This window comes from Phoenix dactylifera, chromosome 2 (genome assembly GCF_009389715.1).
Source record: "Phoenix dactylifera cultivar Barhee BC4 chromosome 2, palm_55x_up_171113_PBpolish2nd_filt_p, whole genome shotgun sequence".
In the NCBI taxonomy this organism is placed as follows: Eukaryota; Viridiplantae; Streptophyta; class Magnoliopsida; order Arecales; family Arecaceae; genus Phoenix; species Phoenix dactylifera.
In genome coordinates, this window is record NC_052393.1 from 4,955,544 (window position 1) to 4,980,256 (window position 24,713).

General features: G+C 40.5%; 1 protein-coding gene across 2 annotated transcripts; it reads right to left on the reverse strand.

Moving 5' to 3' along the window:
- Positions 1–1,825: 1,825 nt before the first annotated feature.
- LOC103706477 (protein TOPLESS-RELATED PROTEIN 2-like) lies at positions 1,826–22,309 on the reverse strand. 2 transcript variants are annotated; one of them, XM_008790596.4, is made up of 26 exons: positions 22,003–22,309; positions 21,317–21,789; positions 21,040–21,219; positions 20,840–20,953; positions 20,595–20,753; positions 19,951–20,128; positions 19,737–19,863; positions 19,532–19,641; positions 19,282–19,420; positions 19,075–19,184; positions 18,868–18,937; positions 18,665–18,738; positions 18,499–18,594; positions 18,317–18,412; positions 17,982–18,109; positions 10,638–10,872; positions 10,376–10,543; positions 9,577–9,684; positions 9,346–9,495; positions 5,411–5,521; positions 5,139–5,321; positions 4,871–4,999; positions 3,991–4,086; positions 3,565–3,750; positions 2,581–2,753; positions 1,826–2,281 (listed from the first exon to the last, which is right to left on the reverse strand). In XM_008790596.4, exons 2-26 carry the CDS (start codon positions 21,394–21,396, stop codon positions 2,068–2,070), a joined length of 3,414 nt encoding a protein of 1,137 aa, XP_008788818.1. In that variant the 5' UTR covers positions 21,397–21,789; positions 22,003–22,309; the 3' UTR covers positions 1,826–2,067. The 2 variants fall into 2 exon arrangements, with proteins under 2 accessions (XP_008788818.1, XP_008788808.1); XM_008790586.4 differs by having other exon boundaries at positions 21,317–21,884.
- Positions 22,310–24,713: the final 2,404 nt, after the last annotated feature.

The window sequence follows — 24,713 nt, forward strand, 5'->3', positions numbered from 1 at the left end:
GGGCATCAGACTGATGCATGGCAGGGAATCCGACGCGGCAAGGAGAGATTTGATTATCTATTTTTGTTAATATTTTTATGTTTGAATTTTTTTTCAAATTTGTCGACTAACGATATGCGCAGTACCGAGCAGTAGTCTTTTAGTTAGAACAAAACTCTGAATACATCATGACCAACTTCGTCGGACAATTCTGAGGTCTAATTACGCCGACAAGTAGAAGCGCACGGTAGAATGGCTTCTTTATTTTATCTAAAAATTAAGAGTGTGATTGCTTTATGAAAAAATGAATAAAAAAAAGAGAGATTCTTCTCATCCTTGTTATCTTGAAGGGTTTTTCTCATTCTTTGAAAGAGCACTGCTGGGATCTGTCATTCGCATGAGAAGTTTTCCTGCTACGTAGTGCGAGGGGAGTAGTGTTGATTGCAGGATTTGGTGCAACACCGAAGGGCTGGGCAAGTTTCAAATTGCCAACTAAGCATTTGGGAGCACTTGGGCAGCATTAATGGAAGCTCCTACCCAAAACCTAAGCAATACCATCAATCGAGGGAAGGTTTTATCATTTATGCCTTGAAAGTGCATGTAATTTTTTATGTTAGCCATGTTGTTCCTCCCATCTTTTAGCAAGTTCTCCCCAAATTTATGCGAACCTTTTGTTTGAAGATTAGGTGGGAAGAATTCTGCCAGAAATTGAGTATGAGGGTAAAACTTCAATCTAGGTCCTTAATACCAATCCTATAAGGCCCTAGCTAACACTGTGATGAAGAAAACTCCCACACTATTTTTTTTTTTCTTTTTTTGGCCTTAGGAAAGTTTACCAAGGGATGCAGCATGAAGACTTTAACTGCAAGTTCTGATGAGATCAAATAATCTGCTGCTGGGATTACGACAACCCCCCTGCCAATTAGTTTCAAGGTTTCACATCAAGCCTATAATATCTTTGGCCAACACTAAATTCATAGAGGGTTGGTGTGTGTTTACGAACTGAAGCTTCACACTCTCCCTTTTGAGCTGGCAGCATTAAGCCTAATAGTTAAATCAAGTAGAAGATTTTATATCAATTGTCTAATTCCTTGCATGATTTTCTTGGACTAAAGAGTCACTCGGAATAAGTATCTGCAGTAATCTCCCAAGATCACATACAGACTAGCAATAGCAGTTGCTCCATGCAGCTCCTGCAGTAGCCACTTAGACGAACCCAGATGACTATGATCTGTACCTTTGCACATTTGCTGATCAATCAACTCCAATGTTGCTCCCAAAAAAGCGAATCAAATCCAAAAACTGCTTGTCGCACCAAGGTCAAATCAAATGTAAACTGCCACAACCTCTTACAGTATCTCCTTCCCCTTTTTTCCCCATTCCAGTTGATGCAAGAAATGCAAGAGAAGTTGAGCATGTGCCAATGCAGCAGGACAACGTGCAACCCTATACGCTTCAAGCTCCTGTCATCACCCGGTGAACTGACACCACAGGAAGCTTTCACCGTTGGCTATTCTATGAATGCACTCCCATGGAGCCGTTATCCATATACAGTCAATTAAATTCGGCTCCAATTTAGGTAACAAACTCAATCAGCATATCCTGTAGAAGCTCTTGCAACTGATTTTGGTACTTGATATATTCTGATGGCAGTGTATATAAATAAATCTTTACAACTTTGAGCTTAGCGTATAGAATAAAACATCCTCAACTGTCCTAGACATGGTATGATGATTATACACAAAATTATCCTATTCCGATTCAACACCTGAGCAGAGATAGAAGCACAACTATAGGCACAATTCAAACATCATCCAAGAATATATATACCACAAAACACAACAAATCAACAGGTCTATGCACTTACTACTCTAAGATCAGAAAGAATTAGATTAGTCGATAACACGCATTCCATATCTTAAATCTTGTGAAGTTGAAAATATTTTTCTTCTTCCAGAGGAAAAAAAAAATCTAGACAGCAAAAATCATAACAAGCTTTACAACTGGAAGACATGGCACTTCCCTAGGCAGCAAGGTGTCAGATAAAAAAAGTTGATCACCTGCACAGCTGAAGAGCTACAGGTTTAGTCACCTTGGAGGGCCTTCTGATACCTGATTACACAGAGCAGGATTGGAAGGGATGGATGGGAGGGTTCCATTGTCCTTGGGGGGCAGCGTTCCCCATTTTGATTCTGTATCTGATGGTTCCACCACATGGACTGCCCCATCACTCATTCCCAATGCTAATTGATTGGGGTCTGATGGATGGGCAGCAATAGCCAAAGGATAGACTGTTCCAGTGCTGCACAGTGATTAGGTCAAAAAGTTCAATATCCACCCCAAATTAGAGAACAAAGCATCTTTGTAGAAAGATAAGCAAAGTATACACTTGTGTTACATAAGAAGCATGCAGATTATCTCAAACTTAATAGTAAAAAAGTTTATGCACATGGACATAATTTGATAATTTTAAGATAGAGTTGAACTTCTGCTTCTATAGTTGGCAAATATCTATAAATAATTTTTCATCCACTGAAGGTGGCTAATTTGCTGTTCGTGCAACAAAGGAGATGCTGCTGATTCATGTTAGCACTGGAATACCTGGGAACTGAAGGGGATATATAGGCAGAAGGTGCAATACGACATCGAAGCCTCAGGCTGTCTGCATCAAAAACTCCAACTGCACCATCACAGAATCCAGCATATACCAACAGACCATCACAGGAGTATATTGCACATGAAATGGGGGCAGGAAGGGCATCTCTAGGAGACCACTGCATTACAGGAGATGAGGTCAGTTGAAAATCAATAGCACCTGAAAATGAGTCAAACCTCCAAGCTGATTTTAAAAGTGCAAATAAAAATGAGGTTAACAAGACTCTGCATCTCAAGGTCAGGCCTATGCCCTTCTTCCACTGATCAAACTACATTATCTCACTACAGAAGATCCAACTTTTACAACAAACCATGATCCATTTCACCATCACAGAAACTCTTCGGTTGCAATTAATGCTATAGAAAATGATACGGAATGGATATACAGCAAAAACTTAATCGAATGCATCATTCAGCATCACGAGTTATGGGACCTGTGAACTAATATCACATACGGTCATTAATCATAGCCTCATACAGTCATAAATCATAGCCAAAATATCCTTCAGGATAACTCCAAGTCACAACTCCCAAAATATTTGCAACTGCAAGCCAAAAAGAAAAAATCCGGTTTACTAAGGACTGAAGCAATCATTGTTTTCCTGCCTAAAACCTTCTTCCTCTCACCTGCTCGGAAGATTTATACTGGAATGCTAGAGTAACAGTCCTATAAACGATAAGTGACACGACCATATTGTACTCAAATAAATCACAAAAATTTCAGGTCTTTTGTTGTTGATATCTACCAAGCTTCCTTGCCACAGGGTACAAACTAGTAACAGACATGATACTTTTAGTCCAAAAAAGCATTTCTGTAAGGATACATCTTGGTGATTAAATTGCCGCAACTGAAGGAGTATGGATCTTTTTTCTTGTTTTCTTTTTCAACACGAAAAACTACAACTATGATAACTAGATGTAAGAACTAACCGAGCGAAGGCATTCAAGTTTGCTGTCATAGACAGAAAGTTGGCTTTCGTGCACAACTAAGAGATGTGCCTGATCATTGTGGAACTGAACCTTGGTTTCCCCAACTAATGGAGCTGCATGACTAGCTGGTGCTTGAATGAATCTTGATTTCTTCTTCTCCCATCCATCAATATTCCATACACAAAGCTGCAATTTAATTTACATCAATGAGTTAAGAGTGAATAGGAAACAGAAAATGCAACAAAAATTACAAGCGGAAATGAAAGAAGGTGCTATGATTTCATATGTTGCAACCTCTCTCTCACTCACAGGTTAGAGCCTTGGAGCAACTGTTTATTCTCTGAGAAGAGCAAATTTACCTTATTTCTAAACTAAAGTTTATCTATGCTTATACACAAAGTGCCATTAGATTAATTATCCATATACCTGTGCATCTGCTCCTGAAGATACGAGAACATTTAATGACTGGGAAAATGCGAGGCCTGTAATTTTTTTCTGGTGACCCTTGAGTTTGGTTTTTACCTGCAAGCATAATGGAAATGAATACTGAAGCGCACAGCCTATAATTTCAGAAAAATGGCAAAATGAAAACTTAACAGTAAATGTTTTTCATTCAAACCAACCCTCAACAACATCTTGTCCCTAGTATGGAATATTCGCACCATGACAAACATATGATCTACTGCTGAAAGTTCTAAGAAATCTAAATATAGGGGATATTAATAGTTAAAAAACTTTTAGCCCATGCAACAAGGAGCAATAAGTTTTTTCTAGGCTTGGAAAGAGTAAAAGTAAAGGAGCGGTTTTTTTACTCTCTTATCTCAGTTGACAAATGATCCATGACCTCGAGGCCAATATCCTTTCAAAGGTCAGTAGTTAGTGCTTATAATGTAACTTGAGGTTTCTCTTTGCATATCTCAACTGGCATGCACATTATAAAGGCAGTTATTCTAAAGATAAGATTGCAACAGCTAAGAGAATTATTAGTAAATGTGACAAGCTTGTAATTCTTCGCTTTTCTACAATGTGAAGACTCAGGTTTAGACTCCACCAAAGCATTCAACGGCACCTTGGTTTCTTCCTCTTCACAGTCACGTGCATAGCATGTGCAAAAATCTAGCATTAAAATTCATAGAGCACTAACAAGACTTCATTTGTAAAAGTAGAGACAGCCGTTCCTGCCACCACGTGCAACATTAACTTTTCAGAGGTTTTGTTGTAGTGTAAGCACCAGAATAATTTCGTATCAGGACACGTTTGCAATTTTCTACCAGAAAGCAAAAAGTCGGAAGAGCTCTGTCATCACCTCATCAATTCTGACATTATATATTTGGATGCTAGAATCTTCCATTCCTATGGCTATAATATTATTATCCTGAGGATGAAATGCCAGAAAAGTGGCTGCAGGAGGAGGTGACATGAAGGTCGTCATAACCTGTGAAACATTTATACAGTATTAACTCCAGATCATTAATAAAACCAGTTAAATGATGCTTTAAGAACATGCCACATAACATGAAGAAATGTCTTCCAGCACATGCACATGGAAGGTGGTCTATTAAGAAGTTTTGTACCTTAAATGTCATCATGTTGAACAAAGAAACCTTTCCACCAGATGCAGACATAACATATGAATCATTCTTTGACAAAGCAATACAAGCAGTTGATTCTTCCGCTGGGTTGCTATCATTTATTTCATTGGTCATAAGAATTCCATTTGCTGGTTGCCACAGCTGAGGTGCAGCAGATGCAGTGGACTGGCAACATAACACAAGGGATTAAATTCAAATGAAGCAAATGTACAAAGAATTGATCCTATCTGGAATATTTATAGCAATATGCGAACCTTGCCACTTGGATTTCTTTCATTACGCTGCCATTTCCAAAGCTTATGAATGGCACTGGAAGCAAGAGCCAACACAGCCATGCCAGAGTTTGTATACAGAAGACGCACAACCTGCAATAAGTGCAACAACTAGAATCCTGAACCAGTGAAAGTAAGCACAATGCCCAATTATGCAGATAGGATTTGAAGGGGCTAACTGTGTTCATAAGGGTTTCAGCTCAAACTAGGTAATAAAACTTGGTATTCCAAAACAGTGTTGACAACAATTAGGTTTCCTTTTGGCAAAAGAATATCAATGGATGGTCTTTTATGATTCAGATGTGCACCACAAGATGGACCAGGGATTCAAGGTGTGAAACAGAAGCTCCGTCTCATTAATATAATTGATTAATGGAATACATTGGCTTGCAAAAAAGGGATTGCTAATATTGAAAAACTGAATGGAATATCAAAGGAGGCGCTGATAATTTAAAGGTGTCATAACAAAAGATGTCATGAAATCTGGGAGAAGAATTGCTACACATACAAGGGAAAAATGGCTTGTGAAATACATATTGCAAAACTAAGAACAAGCTCTGTAGAAAATTAAATAACAAGCAATAATATAATTGAAAAAGAAAAGACAGACACATAGGAACATCCTAAGCAGTCACCACATATATTGCTGGAGTCATCATCATGGTTGCTATTCTAGATATCGAATAACAGGGCAGTCAGTCCCCCAAATTCTTTTACCTCCCTATCCTTCATTACTATTCTTCTCCCTTACCAATCCTCTTTCCTCCTTACTTTGCAATGTTTCGGCAAGTCAAAAAAGAAAATATTTCCCGATAGATATCTAGAAGGATCACTTTGATCTCTCACCTGTAAGGAATTAGGGCCCACAACTTACTAAACAATAAACAAATAGTGGCTACTCAAGCGGGATACTAAATAATGGAAAAATTAAACAAATGGTCTGACCGTTAGTTCTTTCCTAAAAATCTACCCCTGCTACAAAAGTAAATGGTGGGTCCCAGGTTTCAAAAGATGCAAGTGAATCTAAAGTAATAATGAATTCCACTTGAAAAGAATTAGGACATAGAGTTCCTATAACACCTCAAGAAGTCTCATGACAGGAACCACAACATACCTACTCTCCAAAATTAGTTAATAGCAGCAAAAAGAATCTAAAAAATATATCCATCCTAAAATCTTGCATTTTAATCAAACTCCTTTAAAGCTTTCATCCTGTAGTACCCATCTTAAAACTTCAGAGAGGTATGCAAGAAGTCAATCTGAGTTAAAAACTTTCAAGATGTAACATTATGTTGTTGACTTTTTCTGCTTTCATTATTCAGCCATAGATACCAACCTATAACCTCAGCATACTTTCTATCATTCATACATGTCTCTTAAATCTTTTCTTATGACTTGGTAATAAAATTCAGTAAGGGCAGAAGCTCTGACTGTTTGTTGTATCAAGCATCATCATGTTCTTTAAACAAAACAAGCATATGGATACTCGAGTGAAGAAGGATTTCAAATTCTTTGTGACCAATGCTTTTCCAACTCAATGACTATGATTTTCTTCACTACTTCATACAAACATCTATAAGCTGAAAAAGAGCTGAAATGTTTCAAGCATTGACTTTAGTGAATCTACATCATGCCTAGATTTTTTTCTTTCCTTTCTTTTTTCAAGTACTGCAAAATTATATCCTTTTATTTGCTCTCTTAATCAATAAAAACATTCTCTTAGCTCAACTTTCCTAAGTGATAATCTTTCCAGTTTTAAGTAATGGATGTGAAACTTTCATTCTTGAATTACATCATTTTAAGTAAAATCCTTGTACTCACTGACCTGAAGGAGGCTTAGCGACATTTTGCATGATATGACTAAATCAAATAATCTTGTACGGGTGCAACTGTCATGCATATTAAGCTTTAGATCATCAATCATCTCCTACAAAATTATACCAATGTTGAGCAATTAAATAAAAAGCTTATCTCGTGTTTTATTAGAACCATCAAATTTACCAGATTTCAAGGAGCCATGAAAATTCTCCATGTCATCTATTTTTTCATACTCTTGCTCCCTTTTGTTTTTTTTATCATTATGTTCATCAAATGTTTCATTATGTTATGTGCATATTACTCAAGTGTTTGCAATTTCTTTTATCCCTACACTTAGCATTCGACATCTACATTTCTCATTTTTGCAACAAGTTTTGTATTTCAGCCAAAGGTTGCACACAAATTAATTGGCCTCATTACTTAGACATTGGCAACAGCAGTCCTTCTGTCCAACCTTTTTTCCACCATTGTTCAATTGCTAAACACACTATCTCAAGAACCAAAAATTCTATTGATGGTTGCTTCAGTTTGTTTTTCAAACTTTGAGCCATCCCAAAAGGTTTCACTTACTTAACAGAACTTCATAGTGGTGCTCTGTGACCAATTCTCATACTTAGGGCTTGTACAGAAGTATGAAAGCAAGTTTATTGTCTAAATCAATTTGAGAACAGTAACATTATCTTCTTTTCTATGTATTCAACCTTTATTCTACACTGAGTCCTTAAGGACTGATCCAATAGTAATCTTCTTTAAGCATTCCAATGTTCCACACAATGTATCGTAAAATCCATTAGCAAAACATCTCTTGCACCAAATTTTGAACTCTTTCTGGTAAATGGCACTGGCTACCCCACAATTCTAAGATATCAATATACAGAATATCATGCAAGTGTACTTACCCCAATGGTCTTGTCTTGGCAAACAGCACTTGTTAGATTTTTGAGATTGCGAAACAGAACAAGATACATGTGAATCTAAATTAAATGCCACTTATACTCCTACCTGTACCGTTTCTGTGATGCTGCCTAACAAATTCAGTTACTCATTACACCTCCTGCTCATAGATGTGTTTTGATAAAGTGCAAAAGAATTCTTGCAAATTACGGCATGTTTGGGTAATCCAGCACGATTTGAGCTAAATTTCCTATTGGATTCATGGACTGAGAAGCCCATTTGAGCATGGCCCATATCAACCCAACTCCCCTCTAGCCCAAATATAATGGGAAGGAAAAAACACCTCCATGGGTCTTTTTTTCTTCCAGCAGACCAACAGGCCCACAGACTGGGACTTGAGAAGCCTTTACAAGATGCAAGCTGAGGGGCTAACAGACCCAATTCCTGCAAGAATATCCAAACAGGCCCTTAACGGTTCAAAGATATGCTACTTTTCTGTTATTCCTAAATCAATTCCACTCCCAGAAATGAGGAGTTCGCCAAACCAAACAAACAAAAATCTGGACAGTGACTTTGATCCCCATCCCAAAGTAGTTACATGTCCATACAATTAACTCACTTCTGGAGCAACTCTGAACAGGTTGTTCATTCCTTTTGTTCATAAATAACATAAGATAACATGGAAATTAATTCCCCTATTTGCTTGGGGATGGTAAATATACATGACTGACCACCCTAAGCAAAATAAAAATACGTATCTGGTTTTCCAAACTAGCTTCAGATTCCTATACATCAACATTGCACTCCCCTAAATATGCTACTCTTGCTGCCACACCCTTCGAAGCTTCTAAATTGTACTTTACATCATGCAAGTTGTACAACAATAAATAATGGCTAACAAACCATATTCCTACAAATAGAAGAAAGAATTCAGCCTGAATATCTGAAAGAGAATTCAAACATGAAGAAAGAGTAGTCACATGATAATAAAGCTAAAATATTGTCATGCCTAGTCACCATTAACAAATAAACTCAGGGAATCAAGACCAACGGAAATTAGCACCTGTGAAAAACCAAGATGTGGTTTTAAAAAAACAGACCATATATGAAGTAACTAGCAATCATAAATAAATTCTGCTTCCTTTGATATATTGATCAACATGCCAAACCAAATGAAATATTTTTTGTGTATAATTACTATATACCTTGCTTGTCGTTGACATGGTGTCTGGCAACCGCAAAGCTTTGAGCTCAGCAGAATCTACAATGTCAGCCAGTTTCCAGCTCATGATTTTATCAGCATCATCCAAAATCTTTGGTTTAACATCTGCTGTCCTAGTAGCATCCGTAGTCGTCTGCAATTTTGATCAAGATTGTAATATTAGAAATACACATGTGACAGGAATTGCATATCATGGAAGCACATTGTTACTTACCAAGGCACCCATAGACACTGCAGGTGAAATTCTATCCTGCCGCTCAAGGGTAGCAGCTAGAGAACCAGAAGCATTTGAAACAGCACCCATCGCGTTAACAATTTGAGGCTGTACGAGGAAGACATGTCTTCTTATATGCGAACAAGGATCATGCATGAATACTTTTCAAAAATATATTCGATGTTGCATTTGGTTTTATCCATGAGTCAAGTGAAGAACTACTTCCTTATGGTAATTTCATGCACTAATTGTTTCAGATATAATATTAAAATAAAAAATAAGAAACCATTGAGAGCTAACTTCTCAATAAACTGACATCCCAGTTTGCATATATTCAATCTTCTAACTTATTAGCTATTTAAATTTGTTTTTAATTAATCAGAAAATGGATTCAGTCTCCATGTACGGATATCAAAAGGACAACAATTTGAATCTTCTCTCCGCCTAACATGATGATTAAGATCAATCCAATAAGCCATCTTATGTATTCTAGTACTTAATACAAGAACATAATGTTGCTTAAAGGATTCTAATATGAAGAGTCAAAAAAGCCAACTCTTCAGCTATAGATAGGACTCAACCTGGAATTAATTTTCTCCATCAGCATCAATTAAAGATTTTGTATACGCAACCAAAGCAAGCTATACTCTGTGCACGATTTTTTGTACATTACATATCTTGCCACTGATACATGTATTTTGCAGGTTTGAGACAAATGTGGCCAATTAAGATATTGCACATATTAGCATGGCAAGATATTAGTTCTCTATGAAATTTATCAGGATTTGTAAATTTTTACCTTAATGTTAATCTGTTGAGAAGTGATCCGAGAGCCCTCGTATGTCCTGCTCTCTAGCATTCTCAACAAACGCTGTCCTTCACTGTTTGCTAAGATCTTGATCCCATTATCGTTTGTTGTGACTGCAAGCAAAGAACCCTCTCTGTTGAATCTCAATCGAGGACTTGCCTGCAATAAAGGGCCAAGAGAATTTGTTAATATTTACTTATTTGGTAGATATGGAAAAAAAAAGAAGTTTATTAAAGGATATTATTGTACTAACAGGCAATCCACCATCAGCATCTGCAGTCGTTAGGATGTTGGTATTATCCATATCCCAAAACTTAATCATAAATTCATCTCCAGCAGCTAAGAAGCGGTTCCTAGTTGTGTCAAACTGGACAACACCTAATGAGCGTTTCCTAAAGCCAGAGTACGTTCTTTTAATTGCTCCTTCGGTCTCATTCCATTCCACTAAATGGGAATCACCTTCTTTACCAGTTCCACAAGAAAATAGCCTGCAAATTTGGAACAAAAATGTGAATAGTGAAATGATTAGGTCAAACAAAATCATAAAGTGATGATGTAGAATAAATTTCATCAACATCCCGAAAGGTCAACGGAAACAAAAGTCAACTATTAGACATTGTTTGAAACAACCATCATAATAACATTGTAATGGCCTATGAAACATTGTAATCCATAATCCCTACAATAATCTCAGCATAACAAACTCCAAAACAAAGCACGCAACATTAAAAGGTCAGCACTCGTCATTAACTAAAAGAAAATAAAGCCCCCCTCCTCATTCCTATATGTATTTGGGATATCTCAAGCATATCAGGTAAGCATCCCAAATTATTTAGATTTTGAAAAATAAGATTCCTAAAACAAGTATCAGACACATATCCTTGAAGTATCCAACAAGCATGCATGTCAGCTACAGCATACATTTTGAAATATTTATGCTTCCTAGGCAATCGTGCGTGCACGCAACACAACACACACATACATGTATACAAACAAACAAACATACATACATACATATATAAGAAGCCTAGGAAGTAGAAGAGTTGGCCTTGGATTATTTGAGATTGATTGAAACCAAGGTTTCCCGTCTCGGTACCGAACCCTGTACTGATGCCGCACTAGCACAGTGTCATTACGAAATTTTTTGACATACTGAGTGTCGGTACACCACCCGTGCCGGATACCAATACGGTACATCCCGTACCAGGTACCAATACGGTACATCCCATACCGTCTGGTCCGGGCTGGTACGGCATACCATAATCGAAACACATATAAGTAGATTTAGCAAAAAAGATAAAGAAATAGAATTGGACTGCTATTTTGATGTACATACGTCTAATACCTGTACATATTATAAATTGATCTATATCTATATAAAACCACATCTGTATACAACTTTATCTGAAAAAATTTATATGATCATATTATATATAAGATAATAAATTTATATGATAAAAATATAGTATACAATACTATCTAGTGTGGTAGAGAGAACTATATCACATATATGTATATGTGTGTGTGTTATGATTGCCAATAAGCATTGGATTTTGGCCAATACTCATAATCATCATTCTTCAACAGAAACCATGCACAGAATTTACTACTGTACTAACATCTTGGGTATGTTTTTTATAGTTAAAAAGAAAAGGATATTACTTAATTTAAAAAATCATATAGCACCAGATGTCATATGCTGTTACAACATCTACCAAAGCCATAATAACCCTGCTTGTGTTGAAAATTTTAGGCCAAAAGAAAACTTTCAGGGTAACAGTGCCTGCACTGGTTTCAGCAGGACAACCATACCATGGTTGAAACCAAGGTCTGCCGTACCGATACCGGTAGGCATACTAGTCGCCTACCGGACCAGTACGGTTCGGTTCATACCGGAACCGGTCCAGTACGAACCGCTAAGCCTGTTTTTTTTTTCTGGTTTTCATGTCGCGCGCGGACGCGCGGGATAAATGCCACTCTGTGGCATTAATGAGCCCGCGTGGGCGCGCGGGCAGCGCGGGCATGTTGCCCCACGCGAGCTGGGGAACCGAGCAGGCGGGGGAATCGCCTGCGCGGCGTTTCGCAGCGCGGGGAACCACGCTCGTGCGCGGATCTGCGTGGGGCGGGATGTTGAGGAACCCCGCAAACCGAGCAATGACCAAGCGCCCACCGAGGGCCAAGGTGGCCAATTGATGTGTCTTGTGGTCGGCCAAGGGCTTGTGGCCGACCGACCCTTGGCCGACCACGAGGTTCATCCACGACTTCGGCACCGCGTGGGATCAGCCCACGCGCCAGATCTCGCCCCATCAACCCAACGGGCAGTCTCCACTTACGCTACAATCTGACCTCGGGCCTGCCGAAAGCCGAGCCGACCTCAGGCCAAGCCGAAGATCGAGCCGACCTCGGCCAGAGGCCAGGCCAACCTCGGACCCTGCCGAAGGCCGAGCCGACCTCGACCAGACTAGGACTCCCGGGCCGCGCAACCCAGTCAACCGGGACGTAGCTCGTGCATCCGGGACGCGCATCCTAGCCAGCCATGCATCCCAGCCGTCCATCAGCTGCATCCAACGGAGGAAGACCAAGTCAACCATCCGGATTGCGGGATCCATGCAAATCCGGAAGATATAGATTGGAGATCTTCTAGGATCTCTGCAAACCATTGATCACATGCCAATCAATGGTGGAGAAGCCTTGGATCCGTGGGAAGATTGTTTACCATGTTTATCTTAGGGAGAGTTACTTAATTTTGTCTAGGGTCTTGAGTCTATAAAAGAGGCCATTGTGAGGCATCCCAAAGTAATTCAAGAATAATCCAGAATTGAGTTTTAATCTTGTTCTCTTGTGAGAGAGTCGGCCATAAGGCTTGGGTGGCATTGTGCCGATTGCGGTCTAGGGTTAGGCCTTAGACTTGGGCTATTGAGGGGTTAGGCCTTCAATGGATTTCGGTCCTTAGATCTTGTGTTCTAGGACTTAGGCTAGTAGTAGATACATCAATCTCCACTAGATTGGGCTAGAAAGGGATCCTTTCGATCCTTTGCTAGATTTGGGCTAGTAAAGATTCTTGATTGCTTTACTAGATTGTTTTGCATTTTATTGTTCTTGTTTGTTCTTCAATTTGGAGTGAAATAAAATTCTGTTTGCTTTCATTGTTGAACTTTGCATTGATTTATTCCACCGATGTTACCTACAATCGGTCCATCATCAACGATTTTTGAAGGGCGTACGCAAGGAGCGCAAGGCAAAGGGGCATGGTGAGGGGCTTTGGACCGTGAGCCCCCATCAATTGGTGCTTTCGTTGAGAGAATCCCTCAAGGAGATAACATTAGAATTTCAATCTTTCGAATCTGAATTTTCCTTACATATTCTTATTAGATCTGAAGTTTCAAATCAGATCTGAATTTTTCTTGTATTTATTGGTGAGACCTGATTATATTGAGGATTATTGAACTTTGGATGTATTGTGAGAGCCTTTTATTGTAAGGAAAAAGAGTTCTCTTGATTTCTATTTTGTTCAATATAGGGATGCACAACGAGGAGGCTACTAGTACCCATTATTATTTGACCCAACTATTCGCTATAGGATATATTAGGGGCCCAATAAAGGGAGGCTACTGGTAGTACCTTGTGCACCTTCTCTAGCTATAGTGTTTTAGAGAACAAATTGATCATCAAGACCTCTTGGGCTGAGATTATTTATTGTGTATTCTTTTCTACCCATACGAGGGATATTGGAGGCTGATTGAGTGCTGTACAAATCAGGTGGGTTGGTTCATCCTTTGGGTGACAACCGCAGGAGGTTTGAGGGGCTGTTGTCTCAGGATTTTAGAGTCCTATAACAGAAGGTTAAAAGAAGATGGAGTCCCTCCGAAACAACAACCAGGATAGGAGGTTAGAGGCCCTTGAAGTTAGTTCCGCCAACCTTAACCGGGCATTAGAAACCTTATCAAATACGTTGGCCGCAAATATAGCTGAAATAACGAGGAAGAACAATGCCACCATTGAGAAGTTGGAAAGGATAATACTAGAAGGGGAACATAAGAGGGTTCCAGAAGAAGTGCCTAGGTCGCATGCTGCACAGCAGGGCCGGGCAAGGTATGAGAGTGATGCCATTAGCATTCAGAGTACACATCATATAGATCATGGCGTTAGGCACCATTCACGAAGGGGAGGAAGAGTTGAAGCCGAGGGTTTAGTGTTTGAGAGGTGGCTTGATAATGAGCGGATTAGTAATGGCCATAAAAGTCATGATGAGGCTGATAGTGAACCCGAAGAAAGATCCTTTCATGCTCAAAGGCCTCATGGCCGGAGAGAACCCATGGCAAGGAGAGGAAGAAACATGCGAGATGATGACTTTGGAGATGTTGACTATAGAGGTCCACGGCCTAGAGAAGAAGGGCTTAGGAAATCCAAAATTAACTTCCCAAAGTTTGGAGGAGACCCATATGAGTGGCTTGACAAGGCGGATCAATACTTTGATGTTTATAATATTCCACGGGCTGATCGAGTGATCCTAGAAAGTTTCCACTTAGAGGATAGGGCTAGCCGATGGTGGAGGTGGATCCAGGCCTTGTATGAAAGAGGAAAGAAGATTGGGTTGGACTACCTTTGTTGATGAATTCATGAAGCAATGGGGACCTTCCCCCCTTGTCAATCACCATGGCCAACTTGCAAAACTCAAGCAGGAGGGAAAAGTCCAGACCTACCTCGACGAGTTCCGGCAATTGCAAACTATAGTCAGCAGATGGTCCAACGAAGCCTTACTTGGTACCTTCATCGATGGCCTCAAACCGTGGTTTGCCAAAGAGATCAAACTCAAACAACCAACGCGGCTACAAGAGGTGATGCGCATGGCGAAAATCCTAAACCAAAGCTACAATACGGAGCAACAGATGTCCAAGGATGGTACAAGCAGCAAGCACACCGAATCCCCACCATCCAAGGCGACGAATGAAGGCAAAGAAGAGTCCGGAACCAACAACAAACACCGGCCAAAAGAGGTAAAAAAACAGACTCATGATGAGCTGAAGGATCACATTAAAAAGGACTATTTCAAGTGCGGTGAAAAGTGGAGCCGAAAGCATCGTTGCAAAACCGGCCAAGTCTACGTCCTTGATGCAAGCAGCGAGGAAGAGGACGAGGTGTCTGAATTTTCTAATGAAGATGGTGAAAAATTTGATCAAAAGAAAGCCGAGCATTATGAAGTGATCAAAGAAGCGGAACTTTCATTACATCCCATGTCGGGTGTTCAAAAACCTTCCACTATGCGGCTTACGGCATGGATCGATACGCATAAAGTCTCTTCATTCATTGATTCGGACTCTTCACATAATTTTATTAATGCAGAAACACTTCAAAAGGTGGGCTTGAAAGGTGTATCGGTGGAGCCCTTTGAGGTAAAAATTGCGAGTGGAGAGAGGATGAAGTATGAGGAGATTGTCAGAGATGTAAAAATGAAGGTCCAAGGGGTTCAAATTAGTGTTGATTTACATATACTACAGTTGGTAGGACTAGATGTGGTACTTAGGATATCATGGCTTCGGAGATTGGGCAAGATAGAGACAGACTACGAGTCGATGACCATGAAGTTCAGACTTGGCGGACGAATGAGGAAGTGGACCCGCTTGGGGCAGCAACGACATGAGGCCTTGTGCGGCCAATATGTTGGAACTGTACGGCCGAAAGCCTAAAGAAGAAGCTACATAGGAGGCCAATGGAGGAGTTTAACGACACTCGAAGCATATCCTTGGGGGCAAGGACATTTTTCAAGGAAGGAGGAATCTTGAGGACCCTCGCAAACCGCACCGCAAACCGAGCAACGACCAAGCACCAACCGAGGGCCAAGGTGGCCAATTGATATGTTTTGTGGTCGACCGATCCTTGGCCGACCACGAGGTTCATCCACGACTTCGGCACCGAGTGGGATCAGCCCGCGCGCCAGACCTCGCCCCATCAACCCAACGGGCAATCTCCACTTACACAACAATCCGACCTCAGGCCTGCCGAAGACCGAGCCGACCTCGGGTCTGCCGAACGCTGAGCCGAACTCAGGCCAAGCCGACCTCAGGCCAGGCCGACCTCGGACCCTGCCGAAGGCCAAGTCAACCTCGGGCTAGGCCAACCTCGGGCTCTACCAAAGGTCGAGCCGACCTTGGCCAGAGGCCAAGCCGACCTCAGACCCCGCCGAAGGCCGAGCCGACCTCGGCCAAACTGAGACTCCCGAACCGCGCGACCCAGCCAACCGGGACACACGTCTCGTGCATCCGGGACGCGTCCCAGCCAGCCATGCATCCCAGCCATCCATCAGCTGCATCCAACGGAGGAAGACCAAGTCAACCATCCAGGACGCGGGATCCATGCAAATCCGAGAGATAAAGATTGGAGATCTTCTAGGACCTCTCCAAACCATTGCTCACATGCCAATCAATGGTGGAGAAGCCTTGGATCCGTGGGAAGATCGTTTACCATGTTTATCTTAGGAAAAGTTACTTAATTTTGTCTAGGATCTTGAGTTTATAAAAGGGGCTACTGTAAAGCATCCCAGAGTAATTCGAGAATAATCCAAAGTTGAGTTTTAGTCTTGTTCTCTTGTGAGAGAGTCGGTCGTAAGGCTTGGGTGGCATTCTGCCGATTTCGATCTAGGGGTTAGGCCTTAGACTTAGGCTATTGAGAGGTTAGGCCTTCAATAGATTTCGGTCCTTAGATCTTGTGTTCTAGAACTTGGGCTAGTGGTAGATACATCAATCTCCACTAGATTGGGCTAGGAAGGAATCATTTCGATCCTTTGCTAGATTTGAGCTAGTAGAGATCCTTGATTGCTCTACTAGATTGTTTTACATTTTATTGTCCTTGTTCTTCAATTTGGAGTGGAATAAAATTCAATTTGCTTTCATTGTTGAACTTTGCATTGATTTATTCCACCAACGTTACCACAATCGGTCCATCATCAACGATTTCTGAAGGGCGTACGTAAGGAGCGCAAGGCAAAGAGGCATGGTGAGGGGCTTTGGACCGTGAGCCCCTATTACGGGGAATCGCGCGCCCACGCACGGGCCCGCGGCATAAATGCCACTCTGTGGCATTAATGAGCCCGTGCGGACGGAGGAATCGCCCATGCGGTGTTTCACAGCGCGGGGAACCGCGCGCAGGCACGGTTCCCCAGTGCGCGGAACCGCGCAGGGCGGGGAATCGTGGGCCCACAGGCGGCTCCGCGCGCGGGGCGCTTTGCCTGAGGAGCGCTTTCCCACCGCAAAGAAAAAAAACGTACCAGTGTGAATCGGCCGTCAAAGAAAAAAAAACATACCGATGCAAACCGGCGGTACACGACCGGTACGCATACGTACGGGTCGAGATCAGTCCGAAAACAGCTGAAACCAGTTTTCACGCTATTCGGGTATCGGTTCCAAACCGGACTGGTCCGTACCGGGCCGAACCGGCCGGTACGATCCGGTTCGGCAAACCATGGTTAAAACTATGCTATTAGATGAATACTTGTATGCATGGGTTATGGTCACCATGCACTAACAAACATAATAATGAAACTAGAAGTACTAGCGGATTGTCAAATCTTAAACTTTTACACAATTTTGAGACGTCTCACCTTGATCCATCTGCACTATATGCCATTGTGGTACACCAGTGTCCGGGAGCATCATAATCAACTCTAGATCCCAAACAATCATATAACCATGCTTTGATTTTTCCATCAATCGCAGTGGAGAATATAAACTGCAAGCATTACCAAGTAAGAGCGAACACAAATATGGTGTTAAATGGATAAAAGACGACTCTCCTATAAATTTCAGATATAATGTGGATTGAAGTTATCAACACCATCGGAGATAATGTGGATAAGCAAATGAACATGAGCTCACTTGCTCAACAAGTAAACCAAAATGAGGGCCAACCAGAAGAAGTCAACTTCATGAGCACTACCTGGATAGACTCTTTATAGTGAGGGCAGACAGAATACACAGGAGCTTCATGACCTTCGAATGCGAATTGCCTTTGTCCTGTTGTAGCGTCCCACACCTGTCAGTCATGCAATGAACATTGTGAACATCACTATGTCCTCTTCATTATCTTTTGAAAAACCAGAATAGTCTTCATTGATTAACCTTAATTGTCTTGTCATCGCCACATGTGATTATTGACAAATTTTTATTGGGATGAGAAAAGGCAATATCATTGACACCACCCATATGAGCGTCAATCTGTGCACCCAGAAAAAGGTCACAGGTTAGAAGCAAATATACAACTGCTAGGACAATATTGCTAGCTGACCTCCAATTGCTGTCGCAACTCTCCATTGGGATTAAAAGCATAGGTCTGCACAAGATGCTTTGAAAATGCAACTCCTACAAGAAATCACATAGCGGTGCTCACATGACTTGTCAAGTTGAAAAGAATCCCTATTCTATGACAGAAAGGCATCCATATCGAAATGGAAATAGAATTAGCAGAGAATAATTTGCATTTAGCCATACCAAGAATAAATCCATCAGGACTCCATAAGCATCGATTCACAGAAATAGCTGCATCTTTCACCAATGCTGCCTGAATACAAGATTATTCTATTAGAAAGGGATATCTAAGTAATAGCATAATTTACCCAAAAGAACCTACTCAGCAAATAGAACATTACGAGTCTAACAAAGGCAACAGCAAACAATGCTCAGTCAAAGAACCAATACCTGTAAGGCCATTGAACAAGATTGTACATCCCAAACCTTGAACGTCTTATGTGCTATCTTTTCTCGAGATCCAACTTCCCATATTGCAATATCACCAACATTTGTTCCAACTGCAAATGATAATGCAGCAACATATTGGTAAACAGTATAATTCAAAAACAAATGATTGCTAACATGACAATGTAGTTATTGCATCAAAGCAACTACCAAGAAGAATTATTTGTTGTTGTGGATGGAAGTCCAAGCTCATGACACTGGAACCCTGATTGAGGGCCCGTACCACAATTTTGGGAAGATCATCTGGAGTATAAAAGTTGGGAGGATGGCTTGCACCAGAGAATGGCACCTAAAAAAATCATTCCAATTATGTTTTCACAGACAAATGAAAGCATAATATTTAGAGAACCAAATTAAATCCTGGAGTATGTTTGTGGATTTTGATATTGCTATGCTCAACCTCATCGCATTGGCCAGTACGCATTTTCTTCATCAAGCTTTCAGAGTCAGCAGTTTGATAATCCATACCAGGCGCACTTGTGGGAATCCTTGGGTGCTTCAAAAATGCCGCTGCAACACATATCGCCACATTTTTAGATAACTCAAATGCTAAATATGAAACTGTCTCTGCTTGGCAATAATTCTACAGAGGTAAAAAGAATCACCTGTAGATGGAGGTTGCACAAGACCCGGGGCTCCTTGAGCCACAGCAGTATGTGGCATCGATGGGTTAGCACTCGACATCCATCCTGCAATGGCACTTGCAGATGGAGATACAACTGGTTGGAATGGCTGCATAATAAGCAGGTCTGCCATTAGTTAGTGGCCTGGAATTTGTGGAACCAATTTACCAGATAAGAGATAAAATAATTTGCTTACATTATGAGCACCAATAGGAGGAAATGCCCCTGGTTTTGGAATAGGTCCTACAAGGGGGCTGTTGGTGGGTGGAGGAGCACGCGCTCCGTTAGTAGGAGCACATGAGTGATCAGTAAAAAGTGTTTTGATATCTGGATTGGGTCGTGGGTTCTTGCAAAGTTGATGCTGCCAGTTCAAACTACAAGCAAAAGCATAGATAAGTAGAATATCAACTGAAACATAAGGTCAAGCAATGACTTAATGAAATGCAAAAGGAAAACCTACTTACACTATCATCTAGTATGGCTACAATACTGTAAATTTAGAGAGAAGTGTGGGATGTGACTTCATCATTGTCTATGCATTTACAGAGATCATGATCTGTCACTACTCAAATCAAAGTCCTTCCACAATGAAATCAAATTTGTGAAGGAAACTTAAAGCACATAAACTGTCTCACTCATATGTCATGTACTATAAAACCTGAAGAATTGAACACAATCATTATGAGCACAAGAAAGGGTCTCTCAAGCTGAGAAAGGAACATATATCGATTTGGAATTAGATCTTTAGATACAGTAGGGCTCGAGATCTTAAAATTTATCACATTCCTTTTCACCAAAAATTGATTTCTTTGAAAGAGTAACATGAAAGAGAGGAGATACCTCTGGTTGATCAATGTCCGTAGTCTGGAAGCCTTAAAAGGTGGAAATGTGAGCTTGTCACGGAACAATGGATTAGCTTCAATAAGCTTCTTAAGCTCCATAAGCATAATATTGCGAGCAGACTTTGTGTCGCCATACTTGGAAAGCTGCTCATTCTGCCTGCACGAGCACAATTTAAACTGTAATATCGGTGCCAAGAAATGCAAGTCATGTCGGAAAACAAGACAAAACCCAACAACAATTACCTGAAATTCTCCAGGGTAAGCAATTGAGTAATCTCCTTGAATAATTCTTCATTGAAAGATGAAAAGACTTTGAGATCCTTCACAAGTATTTCAACAGCCTTTGCTCTGTCATGCCTAAAATTAACACAATGACCAATTTAAAATAGTACAGATTTTACCAAGAATTCAGATGATAAAGTACAAAAAAACATTGGTCACACCTGTCAAGAGCCTCAAGATATTTCTGCTTCCTTATCTCAAAAAAGATTTTCATGGAATACCGGTTGTCATCAACCTTTGTGAACCCAGACAGATACCGTTCAACTTCATCCCACTCCCCTGCAAGAACTTGGTCCTCAAAGTGTTTCATATTAAAGAAAAAGCCAGATTCTTGTTCCAACCTAAAATTCCAAGAAAACGTGTGACGTCAGTATCCAGAGCCGATATAAAATTTATTCTCTTTTTCCTGAAATAGCTTAAGAAAATAAGGCAACTTACTTATGAACCGTCTCCCTGAACTTCTCCTCATCCAAGAACTGCAGTATAAGGAAAACCAGTTCCCTACTCAAGGAAGACATATTTCCGGGAATCCCTAAACGCTCCAGTGCAAAGATTTGATTTTTAAACAGGAAAACGTCAACAGGACAAGCAAAAGCCAAACTTTCCTATATATACCAAAAAAAGACTTTCCTTTATCACCTCCAAAATGACTGTTCCCTTCCTCACAAAACCCTTCAGACCAGCGACAAGGGAACCTTGTCCTCCCACTTCTCCCCACCTCCGCCTTCAAGATCTAGCCTGAGAGCTCAATTCCGGGTTCTCGGAGAATAATTTAGACCTCAGCCTTCCAAACTCTTAAACAAACAGCGGGAATAGAAAAGCAAAGCCTCCAAGATATATAAAAAACACAACTTTTCCCTCTTAATGCCCCCACTCAGCCCACAGAAACTCACAAGTTTCAAAGATCTGACCTGCAAACAAGAAAAACTCGAACTCAGCAAACAAACGACAACCACCGGCTCCGCTTCCGTCCTCCCCTCATGAAAATTTCATCTTCCGCCCATCCCTGACAAGCAAACCCACCGCATCAAAAACCCCAGAAAAAGCCCTTCTTGCCACCCACCAAACCCAGACGCACCAAACATCCACCCAAGAAACTGCAAGAAAATATCAAGAAAACCTACCAGCCAGCTTCAAATCCAGAGAAAGTCCTCGTTTCTTCGTCCACGCCAGATCTACAGCGAGAAGAAGATCCTTTTCGTGGAACTCGAGAGGAGACCTCGATCTGGGCCACGCCTGCCCAAGAAACGATGAGAAAGTAGGGAGATCTTGCGGAGAAACTGGATTCGAAGCTGAGAGAAGAAGACCCTTCTCGCGATTTCTAGGGTTTCGAAAAGCCCTCCGCCCCTCTCTCTCTCTCTTTCTCTCTCTCCACCTTTTCCCTCTTCTGGCGCCGCGTTCGGTTCTCGGAGCTCTCCTCTCTCTCTCTCTTTCTTGGTGCCTTTTATAGCCCCATGCACCGATCCCCTCTCTCTCTATCTCTTTCTCTCTCCTCATCGCTTTTATAGCAAGAGAAGAACCTGGCTATTAGTTCGCGTCCAACTTTGGCCCTATTCTTAACTTGCCCCTCGAGTTAGTTTCACCTCGGTGTATCCAACTGTCCTCTGACCTCTCACTTTTACGATTTTATCCCTATTCTTTCCAAAGCTGTTAATAACTCAATTTATAGTGGTGCCATCTAAACTTTACCAAAAACAAATTACATCTTTGACAAACTACTTTTATAATAAAATAAAAATATTTAAATATAACTAAAATACTATAATTATTACAAATATATATTATTACAATAAAATAACTTATAATTCATAATATATATGTTTTTATTAAATAAAAATATTTTAACAAATACAGAGATTCAAACTCTACATGTATATAATTAATTTGAAATCAAATCTTGATAAAAATGTAATATTTTACATCATACTTTTGATATCACAGACTACACCCTTATTTTTATATTATTTTTATATAATAATTTTTATTTTATCTAATTTGAGGATATGACACAGACGTCAGCTCTAAAAATTGTATAGGGAAATAAATAGTTTAAATTAAAAGTATTAACTGTTGTAAGTGCACGGGCTAAGATAGGGGTATTTCAGGAAACCGGGAAACCGGGTAGAGAGCCAGTCACGTCACAGCATTTAGAAAGCAAAGTGGGTGTCAGTTTCGAGGGAGAAAACGGTCATTTTACAAACAGAAGGGTATTTCAGACATTAAGCCGAGTCTAGACTCTAGGCGCCACGTCATCCTTCCTCGTAGCTATTTCCTGCCCTCGCCTTCCAAATTTTTTCCCTTATTTTTTTAAGTTTATTAAATATTCCAAATATCTTAATTTCCGTAAAAAAATAATATAATAAAATCCTTTTTAACTGCGTATCTTATCTTATCGACGAATCAACACGTCACTATCTCGTGCAGGGATCAAGAACTGTCCCGACGCAGAGAGATGATAAGGCGGTGTGCTTATCACGCCTCGATAAGCGCGCGGAGGGGCGGGGCCGATGGCCCGGTTTAATGCTTCGAATTGGAGTGGAATAAAAGCGTACGGGGTTTATCACTTCTTGGCAGGCCAGCCTGGAACTGGCACCGTGTTATGGTGGCCACTGGATTGATGACACGTGTTTCAGAAGGTACTGTGGTCACGTGGAGTAGGATACTTTTTGTCTGACGTCCGCCGTGTCCTTTTTCAGGTGGCCTCTCAGTTGTGGGCTTCCGTTTTGCGTGGGCAACGGGCGTGTCTTTCCTTTATTGAGGCTAAAAGCCGTCACGGTCGGGCAATGCGCAAAGGAAGCTTGGGCAGATGTGAACCCCATTGTTCTTTTCTTTCTTTAACATAAAAAAAAAAAGTTTCTGCTCCCCAGAAAGAAGAAAAAGAGAGAGGAAAAAAAAAGAAGGGTCATCTTCTGGCAAAGTGAACATCCCTGGAGTCTACTGTATCTCTCGTGCCTCTGCTGCATCTTTAGCACCAAAGATGATTCATCTCTTTTTGCAATGCCATCGGTGAATCACGTTACAACCATTTTAAGATTTAAGCAGATAGATAGAGAAAAAAATAATAATATTTTGAGAGTTGTGCAAAATATGATCAGATAGTTGATGCCGTGGAAAATGATCAGTCATTTTTTTGCGCCAAAGATACAACCTGATCCGTCGGTCCAATGGAGAGGAGAGGTGACGTTGCAGTGCAAAGCTAATCTAGAAAGTAAAAAAATATATTATAATACAAATTTCTCATAAATATCTACACAATGATATCGTGTCCTTCATATCGTATTAAGAAAAGATTACAATCATGTTGCACTCGTTTCCTCTTCTAAATTTCTTCCAATTGAATGAAGACATAAGTATGCTTATCGAATCTTGTAGTATGTGGAAACTTTTGTTGATGCTCTTTGGTGAATTAATTACATGCAACAAGGTTGCAGAGACATAGTGGAGTGCCATGAATATGTGTTGACTATTAATTGGTGCACTAAATACATCTAGTTATAATTAATTGAAGATTTTATGTAGTTGCATTTTTTTTTCTGAGAAAATGTTGCGGGCTCCAACCAATTCCTACGTAGTTGATGATGTTTGGTTGCACCGTATTTAATTCATTTAATCCTTCGGATACGTGGAATCGTCTCATAAAATTTATAGTGCAACTCAAATGTCAGTGTAGCAGTCCTCGTATACTAACTCTTTCAATGTGCATGGAGTTATAGCAATTGATAAGGAAAGTAGTACTTACTGAAAGTTGCAAGCAGTTATAACAAGTACCATGAAAGACAAAGGCATGATGATGAATTAAGATCGATTTCGGTGGGCCTTCGAGTATAAGATGGTA